The sequence below is a fragment of the Pediculus humanus genome, genomic scaffold, assembly GCF_000006295.1.
Source record: "Pediculus humanus corporis 1103172107631 genomic scaffold, whole genome shotgun sequence".
Classification (NCBI taxonomy): Eukaryota; Metazoa; Arthropoda; class Insecta; order Psocodea; family Pediculidae; genus Pediculus; species Pediculus humanus.
Genome location: NW_002987244.1, coordinates 230,249 through 245,727, shown reverse-complemented (window position 1 = coordinate 245,727; position 15,479 = coordinate 230,249). Strand labels below are relative to the sequence as shown.

General features: G+C 26.5%; 2 protein-coding genes across 2 annotated transcripts; one reads left to right on the top strand and one right to left on the bottom strand.

The window, feature by feature from the left end:
* Positions 1-4,510: 4,510 nt before the first annotated feature.
* Phum_PHUM258270 (uncharacterized protein) lies at positions 4,511-7,078 on the top strand (the record flags this gene model as incomplete). Its single annotated transcript, XM_002426481.1, has 2 exons — positions 4,511-4,790; positions 4,926-7,078. 2 exons carry the CDS (start codon positions 4,511-4,513, stop codon positions 7,076-7,078), a joined length of 2,433 nt encoding a protein of 810 aa, XP_002426526.1.
* A 4,358-nt stretch (positions 7,079-11,436) lies between these two features.
* Positions 11,437-13,877, bottom strand: Phum_PHUM258260 (6-phosphofructo-2-kinase/fructose-2,6-bisphosphatase short form, putative; the record flags this gene model as incomplete). Its single annotated transcript, XM_002426480.1, has 9 exons — positions 11,437-11,589; positions 11,671-11,925; positions 12,017-12,181; positions 12,264-12,421; positions 12,493-12,646; positions 12,761-12,895; positions 13,170-13,330; positions 13,547-13,672; positions 13,814-13,877. The coding sequence occupies 9 exons, from the start codon at positions 13,875-13,877 to the stop codon at positions 11,437-11,439; spliced, it is 1,371 nt and encodes a 456-aa protein (XP_002426525.1).
* Between the last annotated feature and the right edge of the window lie 1,602 nt (positions 13,878-15,479).

Here is a 15,479-nt window from a genome sequence, read left to right as displayed (position 1 = left end):
TTTCTTTTTTTTTTTTTGATTGATTGATTGATTGTTATTTATTTATTTATTGTTTAATTTATGTGTGTGTGTGTGTGTGTATGTGTGTGCGTGAGAGTGCGTGTGCGACGTGTTTTATCATTACCGATAATATTAATAATAATCATAATAATAATAATATATAAGAGTAAGGTAATGTATAGAGAGGGAGTGAATAAAATGAAAAATTTTTTTTTATTATTTATTATTATTATTAATATTATTATTATTATGATTGTTGTTGTTGTTGTTGTTGTTTAATAAATAAGATGAAAAAAATGGCGTAAATTGAATTTTTTAATGAATTAATTTCTCTTTCTCTCTCTTACACGCGTTTTTTTTTTTATTAAAAATTATTAATAATAATAATAAATAATAGAAAATGAAAATAAAAAAAAATGTCTACGTTTTTCCACGTAGATGTTGTTTCGTAATAAATAAAATTAATTAAAATAATATTTTTAATATTCGATATATCGAACGTATATAAACGATATATCGAAAATTGTCCGTCAAAACAACAACAACAACAGCAGGACTCGATTTTTAAAAAAAAAATTTTATTTATTTTTTTTTTTTATTGTCGGTCGTTTGATTTTTTTTTTTTTTAACGGTTTATTATTATTATTATTATTATTATTATTATTAGCATTATTAATCACGAAATCTGTCGCCGGTTGTTTGTTTGTTGTTTGTTTTGTTTGTTTATTGGAAAAGAAAAAAGTTTCGTTTTTTACGTTAAATTTAAAAAAAAAAAAAATTTTTTTAATTTAATTTAATTTAATTTTTGTCCCCTAAAAAAAAAAAAAAAATATCGTGTGAGTGCGTGCGTGCGTGTGCGTGTGTGTGTGCGTGTGAGTGTGTAACAAAGAAGGAAAAAAAAAAAAAATCGTAATCAATGAATTTTCATGAGGATTACGTGACGGGTAAAAATGTTTTTTTTTTTCATTTTCATTTCGCAGATGCTGAAAATTTTGTCATTTTTTTCAATAATTTTTGGGGATGAAAATTAAAAATAAAAACCCTTTTTATAGTTTTTCACCCTTTTTGCCCCAAAAAATAAAAATTTTTTTTTTTTTTTCACAAAAACCTTTTTCAACTTGATTTACTTTTATTCGCATAATAACCCCCGCGCATACGTGAGTGCGTGCGTGTGCGTGAGTGCGCGTGTTTTGTGTGTGTTTTGACGTGACGCGTGACTCATTTTTTCAGATTAAATCCGAATTTTGTAATTTTTTTGCATTTTTTTTTTCCTTTTTTTTCCTTTTTTTTGTTTCTTTTTACCCTCTCGGAGACTCTCCTTAACCACCCTTTTATTCTCTGCCAAGGGGGGAGGGGGGGCAAAAGCATTTTTATTATTTATGTCATTTTCATAGTTTTTATTTGTAATTTTTGAAATCGTTTTTCTTTTATTATTAACTAAAAAAAAAAAAAAAAAAATTACCGACGACGGCTGCATTTAATTTATTATATAAATTTTTTTTTTTTTTTTGATTTCTTTCTGAACAAAAAAACAAAAAAAAATAAGGGTTGTTATTATTATTATCATCATCATTACTACCCCTTTGAAAAAAATGAAAATTTTTCAAAATTTTTTTTTTGATTTGATTTTGTAATTCAATTTATAAAAGAAAAAAAATACGTTAATATTATTATTATTATTATTAAATATGAAAAAAAAAACATTTTCGAATTGAATAAGTTATAAATAAATAAATAAATGAAAATAATAATAATAATAATAATAATAATAAAATGACCGGTCATTATAGGATATTGATTGGTTTTGTCCAATGGGTTACATAAAAGAAAAGTTTTTTTTTTTCCTCCCTCTCTCTTTCTCTCCCTTCCACCCTTCCGCCCTCCCTTCCTTCCTTCCGCTTTTCCGGCCCCCTCCGGGCCCCCACCCCCGTTTGTTAAATGATTGGGCGCATGTTATTCATTTTATCCAATCATAACTAATTTTTTTTTTTTCAATCATAACGTTTTATTCCTTTTGTGCGAAAGAATCAAAAAAAAAAAAAAAATGCGTGTAAATGTGTGTGGGTGCGCGTGAAAATTATTATTATTATTTTCGATTCTAAAGTGATTAACAAACAAACAAACAAGCAAACAAACGATTAAAAGTTTTTGATAAAAAATTCAAGGTATTATTATTCAAACGCGTAATCGTAAAAAAAAACGTTTTTCGGGAGATGAAAGAGAGAGAGAGAGAAAGGGGGATTGGGAAAGGGGGAGGGGGAAGCGGGCAAAGGGTTCCGATTGTGGAAAGGGAAGGAAGGTAGGGGTGAAAGAAGAAGTAGGTCGGGTGAAGGGTAAAGGAAAAGGAAAAAACAAAGGCAACAAGTGAATGTGGAAAAACACCTGTAACCGCAACGGGGAGCCCAATTTTCACATGGCGTGACATTAAATTTTACCCCTTAAAAAACAAAATCCTTTCCTTTCCTTTCCTTTCCTTATTTTGCATTTTCCAGGTGCGGAGTTTATTATTATTATTATTATAACGAGTAGAAAAAAAATATAAAAAAATTTTCTTTTAAAAAAACGAATATATAAATATATTTTTATATAAAAAAAAAAAAATAATAATAATATGATATAATATATATTACGCAAAGAAAATATAAATGTCGTCATCATCATCATCTTCATCATTATTATTATCATTATATTCGGGAACGTTGACGCGAGCCTTATAAATATATTTTTTTTTTTAAATCTGATTTTCCGCCAAAAAAAAAAAAAAGAAAAAAATTTTCAATTTTTGAAATACGTTTCTCTCTCTCTTTCAATTTTTCTTTCTTTCGGCCCCCTCCCTCCCCCATCTCTCCCCACGCTCTCTCTCGCGTATATTTCGCAGCAGAGGAAAAAAAAAAAAAAATACAAATGATTGTTAGGAGACCATGGGTTAAAAATTTTTATCGACCCACTCACTCACTCACTTGCCTCCCCTGTCCAGCTTTACATCCCTCTCCTCCCCCCGTAACCTTTACTCTCTCCTTCCCCTTTTCTTTTTTTCACCCTCATTCACAATGAAATGACGGTAGAAAAAAAAAAAAAAATGAAACTATGGAAGAAAAGAAAGAGGAAGGAGAAGTGGTGGCGGTGGTGGTGGTGGTAGTTATGATGTTGGTGGTGGTAGTAGTAGTAGTAGTCGGAGTGAGAGGTTGAAAGTGGAAGAAAAAAAAAAAAAAGGAAAATGGAGGAGGAAAAAAAAAAGAAAGAAAGGACTGGAACTGGAACTGGAAGGGGAGATGGAGGGTTTAAAAAGCCTACAAAAACTTAAAAACTAGAGAAAAATAAAATAAAAAAAAATAAAATAAAATAAAAAAAAAAAATATATATATATATATATATATATATGAAATATTATTAAAACTTATTATAAGATAAGCTAAGTTAGAATGAATATATTCATCTATTGATTCTCTTTTCTTTCTTTTTTTTTCCTTTTTTTTCCCCCCATTTTTTTTTTTTTTTTTTCAACTGTAATTTCCACACTTTATTGATTTTTAGATTCCGAGGTTTTTATCTCTGTTTTTATATTTTTAATGGTTTTATTAGAAATTTGAAAAATTGATTAAATTTTATACATACGCTTTGTTTTGATAAAAGCTTTTCTCTTTTTTTTTTTTCCCCCTATGATTTTCCTTCTCTCTCTCTCTCTCTCTCTCTCTCTCTCTCTCTCTCTTTTGTTGTTGTGTGTGTGTTTTTTTTCCATGTATTTTGTTATCAAAAAGCTTTTTTTTTTTTTTATCAAGAAAAAAAACCAAAACATATGACAATATGATTTTTTCATAAAAATTTTAACTCTAAATAAAATTATTATTATTATTAATAGAAATCTGGCAGTTTAAAAAAAAAATTTTTTTATCCCAACAAACAAACAAACAGACAGACAAAAGGAAAAAAAAAGGAAAAACCTGGGATTTGCGAATAGAATTTTAATTTTTTTTTTTTTTTTTTTTTTTTTTTTATTGACAGCTGCTTCGTAATTTGTGCTTTGATTTTTTTTTTTATTTTATTTTATATTTTTTTTTTTTCTTCCCCTTAATAAATTTTATCGATTTCAAATTTAAAATATTGTCCCAGGGATCAGGGCCAGATAAGGGCTCAACTTGAGGGTCGACGTTTTGCTTTTGCGGGGTAGTCGCCATATTAACATTTCAATGATAACAACTTTTTCCTTTTTTTTTTTTTTTGTATAAAATTCGGGAAAAATTTTTTTGTCAATTTTTAACTTAAATCCTTATTTTTGGGGTGGTTGTTATTCCCTAAAAATTTTCAACCCCCATCACCGGATTCATCATCATCATCACCATCATCACCCTCGTATTTTACAAGAAATAAAAATTTAATTTTTTTTTCCTTTTTCCTTTTTTTTTTAACTTTTTTTTTTTCAAAAAAAAATTATTATTATTATTGTTTAATTTTCAGGTTCACGACGCAGCCTTGATGGTTGTTAAAAACGTTAAAAAGTCCATTAAGAATAATGGACAATTTAAAGAATGTAACCGTATTAGATGTGGCGGAACCTAAAATCGTATTCGATATAAAAAACAAAGAAATAGATGAAGAAAATGATGATAAAATTTGGAAAAGGAAAACGGAAAATTGGAACGTAATTAATTTAAAACGTTCTTACGAAGATGACTCGATGAATTCGAAAAAGAGAAGAAAACAATTGAAACCGATTAAAATAGATATGACAAATTTTGATGATATGGTTCAAGTTCCTAAAAAAATCATAGGCCTCTATAACAATGTTGTAGGTAACGTAGATGATTTACCGGACTCAGTGCCTAATATAAATAATACAAAATATATAAGAAAAAATAATAATAAAAATTTAATATTACCACGTGACGTTGATTTTATGGCGACAACAACTACGACCGCGACAATAGGTACGACGACCATAATGTCTTCTCCAAAATCAGAAGATGAAGAAGATGAAGATGAATTATTAAACGAAGAAAAAATGTTTTCAATGTCGGTCGATAAAAACGATATAAATGTTCCTAATATTGATACGGGACCAAAATTTTTAACAAATCCACATTTTATGTTTCCATTGTCATTTCAAACGATGACAAATTCAAATAATTATTTTACAGAAGCCAATTTGAAAATATTCAATCAGGAAGCTTATTGCGAACTATGTAAAAAAGAATTTTGTAACAAATATTTTTTAAAAACACACAAAGCAAATAAACATGGGATATATACGGACGTACTACCAATGATTCCACCTGTTAATAAAATCAATATGAAAATCGAAGGCAAAGATGACGGAACTACAATGAAATCATTTGAAAATGGTGGAGAAATGGGAGAAGAAACGGGAGACTGCACACAAACTGCCTTCTGCGATATTTGCAACAAAAAATTTTGCAATAAGTATTTTGTTAAAAAGCACAAAAATAAATGTCACGGTACGAACGAGGATGATGATATCCATGGATTATTACACCCGTGTCATAAAGAAATCCATACAAAATTAGTACAAAATATTTCAAACGATAGTACAAAAGAAACCGATAGTACCTTAATTATGATTAAACCCTTGGCTCTCACGTCTTCAAAAAAAGAAGAAAATGATGATGAATCAGACAATCACGATGATGGGAAAAAAGAAAATGCGGATGATGAACAATTGAGTCCATTGAATTTAATTATGAGCGGAAAAGAAACAAGACAAAAAAAACAAGAATCCGTCGTTGATGATTTAAAAAAAGAAGAAGAAGTGATTTCTTCTGATGATGACATAGGCGAGAAAAACGATGGTAACGGTGAGGAGGACAACGACGATGATGATGATGACCAAGACGATGACGATGAGGAAAACGACAATGATGATGAGTGTTCGAGTGAAAACATAGAAAAGTTACAAACTATGCTTTTAAGACTAAATCCGTCCGATATAGAAAGCAGCAAAACGTGCAAAGTTTGTAATGATGTAATTGATAATTCCGACGACCAACAGCATAAATGCAACAGCATTCATTTGGAAAACAACAGAGAAAAAATAAATTCATCCGAGACGAACGAGAGTTCGAACGATTCGAAAATCGAATTCGAAACTGCCAAAATGGAAAATCAAGATTATTTTTTCATTAATCGATATAATAATTTAAAACAAATGAAACCGACGAGTAGTTATTGCGAGATATGCAACAAAGAATTGTGTAACAAATATTTCATGAGGACACACATGCAAAGAATGCACGGAATCGAAATCGAACATGGTGCCCAAATCGGCGGTGTCGTTTGTAACATTTGTAACAAAGAATTATGCAGCAAATATTTTTTAAGAGTACACAAGCAAAACACTCACGGTATAATGAGTCCGAATTCAATTCTCGGTCCGTCCACATCCGGAAACGTGTCAAATCAAAGAATAGAAACCATTAAACCGACGCGAGGAGATTCAAAATTAACACAGAGTTTAACTCAAGCATGTTACATATGTAATAAAAGATTTCGAAGTCCGAAATGGCTTCAGGCACATTTTGCTAGCGACCATAGAGAAGAAACAACCAACACCACCATCACCATCACGACCACGACCGGAAAAACAGAATCAAACGATTCAGCAGAAGGAAATTCGAAGGAAGAACAATTCGGATCGTCATCATCATCGTCGTTGCCTACATCCAAAGACAATAATCATTCGAGTGATACCGGAGTTAAGTTAAAAGATAATCCTCCGGAAGGTTTGGACGTTATATCGAAAATATTTTGGGAAAACGATTCAGCATCGAAAACTTTTAACTGTTCTCGGTGTCCTTTCACTACTTCCGTTCTTGCATTTTTATTCGTACACGAAAGATCACATTTTGTTTTATCCCAAGATCCGTCTGATTCTTCTTCTACTACAACAACAACAACAACTACTACTAAATCATCATCATCATTAGCAACTTCAGCATCATCTCTACAGAATTTAATACGAGATAAAGCATTTTGGCAACACAAAATAACTCAGGAATTACCAGAGTGTTTAGATTTATCCGGAACCAAATCCAAATACGTTAGATTAGAACAAAATGGAAGCTAGCGTCACCTACGTTATCGCGCGCGCGTGTGTTTCTTCTTTTTTTATTTTTATATTTTAATTATTTTTTATAAATACGAGAAGACGATTCACGCATCAATATTATGCTATCATCATCATCATCATTACTATTATTTTTTCGGTTAATAAATAAATATATAAATAAAAATTTCCTTTGCCAAGTGTTTCAAAACTTTTTTTTCGTGTTAATTTCTGTAGAGTTTTTTGAAACAATGATGGCAGCACCGTCGCATTTTTTTTTCGGCCAAAAAAACAAATATATATATATAAATAAATGATTATAAAATATTTTTATAAAACAAAAACAAATTATTATTATTATTATTATTAATATTATTATTATTAAGCCCAATTAAGTAAATGTAAAAAAAAGAAACTGTAAAACCCGATAAACTTCTATAAAATTTTTTTTTGTTCCTAAGTAAAAAAATAATAAAAAAAAAAAAAACAAAAAAAAAAAAAAAACGTTTTTTAGTCTATAAAGTATTAAAAAAAAAAAAAAAAAATGTAAAATAAACATTTTATTTAAAATTCTATATATATATTATTTTATCGTATAAGTTTAGATAAAAAGGTTATTATTTATTGTATATGTATAAATATATATATATATATATATATATATATATATATATATATATATACATTAATGAGAAAAATAATAATAATAATAATATAATAAACGCCTATATGGGGAAGCAAAAATGTTTTTTTTTTTTTTGCTCTCCGAATAATTTTTAAACTCAGGGAAAAATTATGTCTTTTCATTTATTTATTTATTTAATTATTTAAAAAAAAATAAAATTATATTTCTAGTCTGCTTTAAATTAAAATTATTATTATTATTATTATGGTTTATTTTTATTTAAATTGTTTTTAAATAATAAATATACGTCCATAACAAATGTGTATATAAATATTTTACCATATTTTTTTTTTTTTTTTTTAAAATGTCTACCTCATTTTAAACAGCAGACGATTAATAAACGTCGCCATTTTGATTTAACGGAAAAATTTTAAGTCACGTGATTGAAATAATAAGAATATAAATGAATGAGAAAGTTGTTTAACATTTTTAAACTTTTATTTATTTTTTATGTTTTCAGTGGTTTTCTTTTTAATTATTATTATTATTATTATTATTATTATTAATAATGTAATATTGTTTATAAATAAATAAAATAAGCAGACGTGAAAAATAAAAATAATTTTATTTATAAAAAGAGACACAAGGTTTATTTATATATATTTTTTTCTTTAAATTATTATCATTATTAATTACAATTATATTGTAAAATGTATAATAATGTTATTTAGACACACACACGCGCACATACACACACAGAGAAACGCACCCCATCATTGTATTTATATATATATATATATATATATAAAAAATAAGTGATAATATTTATTATATATTTTGTGCTTTATTATCTTATCCAGTGGTCTTTTCTTATTACGGGTATTTTTATTTTATTTTATCTTTTATTTTTTAATAAATAAATAATTGATTGATTTTTTTTTTAAATATTGATTATTGTTGTAAATTTTACCTTATTGATGTTATTATTATTATTATTATTAAAGAAAAGAGAAATTTTTTTTCCTTCCCCCCTTTTACTCCTTTATATTTATTCATTTATTATTATTAATAATAGTAATAATTATCAATTAATTGTATAAAAAAAAAATAATTTTTTTTGTTAAAATGTAAAAATAAGTTTTTTCCTTTTTTTTTTTTTGTGTTAAAATAATTTAAATTTAATTTCAATTTATTTATTAAAAAAAAGTAGTTTGTATTTATTTATTTATTGTAAATTATTAATCATCGCCTTGAGTCTTTTATATATATATATATAAAGTTTTTTTTTTTTAAATTCAAAAATTAAAAAATAAAATTTAAATTGTGGCCTGATTAATAATAATAATGATAATGATAATAATGATAATATTACATAACTTCTAATAACGTTTTTTAATAAAATAAAATAAATAAATAAATAAATTTTTTCTTCCAAAATTTAAATTTATTTATTTGATTTTTTTCTCTCTCACTATTATTATTATCATTGTCATTATTATTATTATTATTTAAATTTTAAAAGCGACATGATTTTGTGTATTGGAAGTTTTATTATTATTATTATTAAAATTTTTTTATTTTTAATTTTTTTAATAAATAAATAAATGAAAAAAATAAAAATGTAATTCAATCAGGCAATCTCGTGAATAATTTTTAATGTCCACGTTTTGAATTATTATTATTATTGTTATTTATTATTATTATTATTATATTATTATTATTATTATTATTAATTATTCAGTCAAATAATAAAAAAAAAATGGCTGTGAATTATCAGCTTGTAACACAAAAAATACAAAAAAAAATTTAGGAGAGTTAAACCCAAACCTTATTATTATTATTATTATTTAAAAAAAAAAATTTAATATCACACTTTCTCTCTCTCTCTCTCTCTCTCTCTTCTTGCTTTTGTATTTTAACATTAATAAAATAAATAAATAATAATAATAATGATAAAATCACCAGAAATCAGAATGTATCAATGTAAACCCGGTTCCCCCCCTTTTTCCCCTTCACCGTCGTTTTAATAAACCGCAAAAATTAAAAAAAAATTATATAAATAAATAAAATATTAATAATAATAATAATTAATTAATGCCTTTAATAATAATAATAATAATAAAACAATTTTATATAATCTGATTGTGATTACAAATTAATTGATTTTAATGATTTTAATGATTTTTTTTTATTATTATTAACTGAAATATTTTTATAAATAAAATTTAATTGATTAATTAATTATGTATTATAAATAAATAAGTAAAATTTAGCGATTTATCATTAATAAAAAAATAAATAAATAAAAAAGGAAAATTTTATATATATAAAATAAATTTATATGCTTTTCTTATTAACTTTTAAATAATTACGATATGTATATTAATAGAAAAAAAAAAATTATTTTTTTACAATAAAAATAGTGAAAACTCGATATTTCATAAAAATATATTAAACAAATAATAATAATAATAATAATAATAATAATAATAATTATGTATATTATAAATAATGATAATAATAAAAGAAAGAAAGGCAGACAGACAGATAAACACACACACACACGAGTGAGTGAGTGATTATTAACACATTAAATTATTATTATTATTATGTAATTATTTAATTTATTTATTATATTTATATAAAAATAAATCCATTATTATTATTATTATCGATTTGTGTGCGAGTTTATTTATTTATTATTAAAAAAGGACCAAACAAAAAAAGAACAAGAAAACAAATTTAAATTTTATTGTTTTTATTTTTTTCTTCATTTTGATGAATGTTATTAATAAATAGAATTTACAAAAATAAAAAAAATTAATGTCAAAATAAATAATAATTAAATCAAATTCTCTGATAATATTTTACTTAAAATTTTATTATTATTATTATTATTTTAATATTGATAAGAATTTTTTTTACAATAAGGCAATGCCAGCATTGCACCTTTTTTTTACCAAATTTAAATTTTTTTCTGTGTGTTGACTTATATAAAAAATACACCGGAAATACATAAAACAATATGTGTTTGTTGTTTCCGCATACATTTGTTGAATAAAAAAAAAAAGGAAAACGCTGGCTTTGAAAATGTTTTTATTATTTTCACTACAATTCAATTTTTTTAAAAATATAAAATGTATAAAAAAAGAAAAAAATGGTACGAAAATGTTTCAATAGTCAGTCTTAATTAAATTAAAAAAATAATAAAAAATTTTTGTTATAATAATAATCGCCAGCTCTTCATATTATATTTCTTTTACTTTAAAAAAAAAAAAAAAAAAAACTTACAAAATTTATTAAAAAAAACATTTAAAGCCACAAAATTATTATTTTTTCAATCAATCAATCAATCAAAGAATAATCGATTGAAAAAATAATAATATTTTTTTATATGTCTCACACTCATTTTAGAATCATCATCATCATTATTTTTTGTTAACATAAGGCATTTTTTCAATGTTTTTAAGTAAAAAAAAAAAAATTGTTTATATCATCTTCCATATTGAAAACAACAACATTTGATATAATCCATTTATTTATTTAGTTATTTTATTGTTTTTTGTTATAAATGATTATTTAATTTCTTCTAAGTTGTTACATACGTCTATATTTATCATCTAAACATCCAGGAACCTATAAAACACACACAACCTAAATCTTATATTTAATTTTATTTACATCAAATTTTTTTACATAATTTTTAAGGACATTTTGAGGAGTGTCGTCCTTGTTTTCAAACAGTGAATGTGATTCATTTAATTATGGAAACGCTCGTACATTTTGATACAACACTTACTCTTGGTTTTGGTCTGTGCGTATCCACCGCATCAACCCCTAATTCGATAAGATCGACCCTGCATCCGTAAGCAACGGGAGTGAGTTTCATGACCGTGTGTAAAGGTACCTAAAAAATAATTTATCAAATGTAAATACGTAGGGGAGGGGGGGGGGAGAGAAATGTAAAAATACGGCTAGTGATACTCACTCTCAGGTAGGGTAACTCTTCAGAATTTTTATCTAAAAAATATGCCAATAAACACCTGAGAACGGCCTGATGACTCACGACTAAAACGTTGCCTTGTCTTTCTAATTCCATTATAACCGGTTCTAATCTAGCAACTAAATCTTCGTATGATTCTCCCCGAGGATACCTGTATGTAAATTTGTTTTCGTCTCTTGCAGCAAAATCTTCCGGAAATTTCGATGCTATTTCTTCGTAAGTCATTTCTTCGCATATACCCTAGTTGTAAAAAAATTTGATCGGTTTGAAATTGTCCTTTTCCCCCTCCTCCCCCACTTTGAATCTTTTATTTAAAAAAAAAACTTCTTACGGCATCGATTTCGTTTAGAGCTTTCCACCTTTCCTGTGGCGCAGGAACGTTAGCAACTGTTTGTATGGTCCTTTTCAACCAAGATGTCCAAACTCTTAGTCCACAAATATCTTGTTCTGCTATGTATTTAGCCAAGGCATTTGCATATTGTCTTCCACGAGGACTCTTGTACGAAAATTTACAAAAATTTTTATTAAAAAGGACATCGGATAAACTTTGTAAGTTATACGGTGTTGTTCTTCCTTACCAAATCCGCATCTCCACCGATTCTACCTTCTAAATTCTGTTCGCTTTCACCGTGTCTCGTTAAATATATCGTTCTGGGTACTATGTGAATATTCATTAAGTAATAAACTATTCGACTTTGTATGTGACCTTCATGTTTATGTACGACGACTTTTTCACCTTGTACAGAAATATCACAATTGATTTCTTTTGGAAGGACATCACTCAGGTATTTATTAAGGAATACGTACCTGTATTATAAATTTTCATAAAACTCAAAGACGATTCTTGAGTTTCGTCTAAAGGCTCATATTTTTCCTGATAATGTTCGATTCTTTTAAGGAAATCTTTTAGAGCAATATCCGTTGGCATGTTTGCATAATCCGGACTGCTCACTTTAACTTCCTACAACAACAAAAAAAAAAAAATAATAATAATTTTTCACCCGAAACTTTTATAACATTTCCCTCCCTCCCCCCCTCCTCCTCCCCCTCCCCACCAAAAAAAATCAATTCTTACCATGATATTTTGTTCGATTATTTCGGGATCGTCGCAAACGGATTCGACGAAAAATAATTTATAATTAAGTTTACAAACGACAAAATCGTGTATCATTTTTCTCCTTTCCATGGTCGAATTAGTCGCATCGAACACCTAAAAAAAAAAAACCTGGAGAAAATCAATTACGGAAACAAAAAAACGAAAAAAAAAACGAAAAACGAGTTTGCAGATTAAATGAGGAGGCGATCGATCAATTATTATTTTTCATTCGAAGGCTATCTGATCAATAAGTTTAATGGACGGGTCAATAAATAAGTGAGAAGAGGGGGGGGCGGGGCGGGGGCAAAATGATAACAATTTTTTTTTTTTTTTTTTTTTAAAATGATCCAACGGTTTATAAAAATAAATAATATATATTAATACTTACGGCTACTTCTCCGCCATTTTCTAACCACTTGCAAACGTCTTTAAGTGCTTCTTTGCAACATTGCGTTCTTATGGCCATGGCTTCTAAATTGTCCTGCCTAAAAAATTCGTGAGATTTATAAGCACTCGTGGCATGCCTTCTGTATTCTCCTAAATTGAAAACTAAAAACAACATATTTTTTCCTTTTTTAAAAAAAAAAAATTACCATTATAATTTAATACTCGGTTCGAGTTTTTCTTTCGTTTACTTCATATATATATATATACATATGTTATCACAATGCAATTATTTTGGTAGTTGGAGGCTTAATAATAGTAAAAAAAAAAAAAATGTCAGAGTTTTAAGCGAACTTTAAACATAAACTATATATAACTTACCTTTTGTATTTATCCCGATCCAATTTAAATATCTGGATAGTTTTTTAGATATGTAAGTTTTCCCACGGGCGGGAAGACCAACCATTGCGATCACATGAGGACTGTTGACGTAATTAACACGCTCACCTGAAATGACAAAATTAAATTTTTTTTTTTTTTTTTTACGAACGTAAAATGAAAAGAAAATTTTTTTTTTTTTTTTTTAATGACACCTTTACGTAGTATACACATATAATACGTTTTCTATCGATTTTCCATTCTTCTCACCTATTCGAATGGATTTTTTCCGAAATAAATCATTAGATTTTCCATAATTTTTGTCTCGATACATTGTCCCAAAACGGTTGTTGCTTAACCCGATTTTCCCTTTTTCCTGTATACAAAGAGTTTTACTTTTTTTTTTTTGCCAATATTTGAAAATATTATCACCGTATTAGACTATTGTTTTTTTTTTTTTTTTTTTTCAAATGAAAACAACTAAGATAATCGCGTAAAACGACATGCGCAACAAACTGAAATCAAAGATAAAATTTTATTAAATATCCACTTAAAGGAAATTAATTACAAGGTTAAGCAGACAACTTTATCGACTTCCGCCAAAATATTTTTCGCCTATCCTAAATTTAATGTATTTAAAAAAACTCTCTCTCTCTCTCTTTCTCTCTTTCTCTCTGTCACTCTCATTAATTAAATTAAAATTTAATTTTTTTTTTTTTTGGCTTTCCTATTCAAAGGGATTGTATAGTTTTGCGTTCTAAAGGATAAACATATATATATTTTATGAATGAAATAAAAAAAAAAATTAATGATAATAGTAAGAGTTTTTTCCATCATGCAATTTTTAGAACAACCAAGGGCAATACAAACATGGTGTGTAGGAAAGTAAAAAAATTACTTAACGTTAAAGTTATTGAACTGACAAATGCAATAATTAACAACTTTCTAAAACAACAAATCAGACCAGATTAAATTAATTAAGACATATATATATTGTTGTGAACGTTTTTCTATGTTTGTTTTGAGAATGGATTATTACGATAATGTTTATCACTCACTTGGTGGATAACACCGAGTAACCTGGTAACCGTCACTTTCACTAACACAACCCGTAATAAGATGGAACGTTCGTTCACAGGACACAATGGAACCGAAAAGAACTTCTCCCGTTGTGTCCTGCTTCCTTTTATAAATGGAACTATGAAATGAATAACTATGTTTGTAAACAAACAGAAGGATAAGTCTAGAGGCTTCTGCTTCATAATAATAAACACTTGGTAACCATAGTTACAATGTTATTATTTATAAATAATATAAAATTATAAACATTTCCTCACAACAATATATATAAATAAATTATAACAACAACCGTGAATAATTACGAAACCGTTAAAAATTATTATTATTGAATCAGCACACAATATTAAATTAGATAGATAGATAGATGCAAAGCAATAGTATACAACAAACGGATTTTCATGCACTAATTATTTTAATTATGTGATATATACACCAATGGATTAAACCAATTTTAATGACGTGTATATTTTTTTTTTTATATTTTATTTAAAAATGAAAATTTGATTCTGTGAGCTGTGATAACAAAAATAATATACTGACAAGTAAATTTCAATACAAAGCAGTAATTAAATAGAACGGCCACAACGTTTAGAGGGATACATTCAGTGGCAAACAAAAAAAAAAAAAAAAAAAAATTTAAATTCTCTAACCTAAAAAAAAACAACAAGTTATTTATTATTTGGCAATAGCTTCAACAACTGAGTCAAAAACCCTAGGGCAAACACATTCAGTTTACAACAACAACAACAACAAAAATTTTCAAGGAAGCATTAAGAAACTGGCCAACATAAAATGTCTAGTTCTTTTTTTTGTCAAAATAGTATCAATGTTTTTTTTACAGATTCAAAAAAAAAAA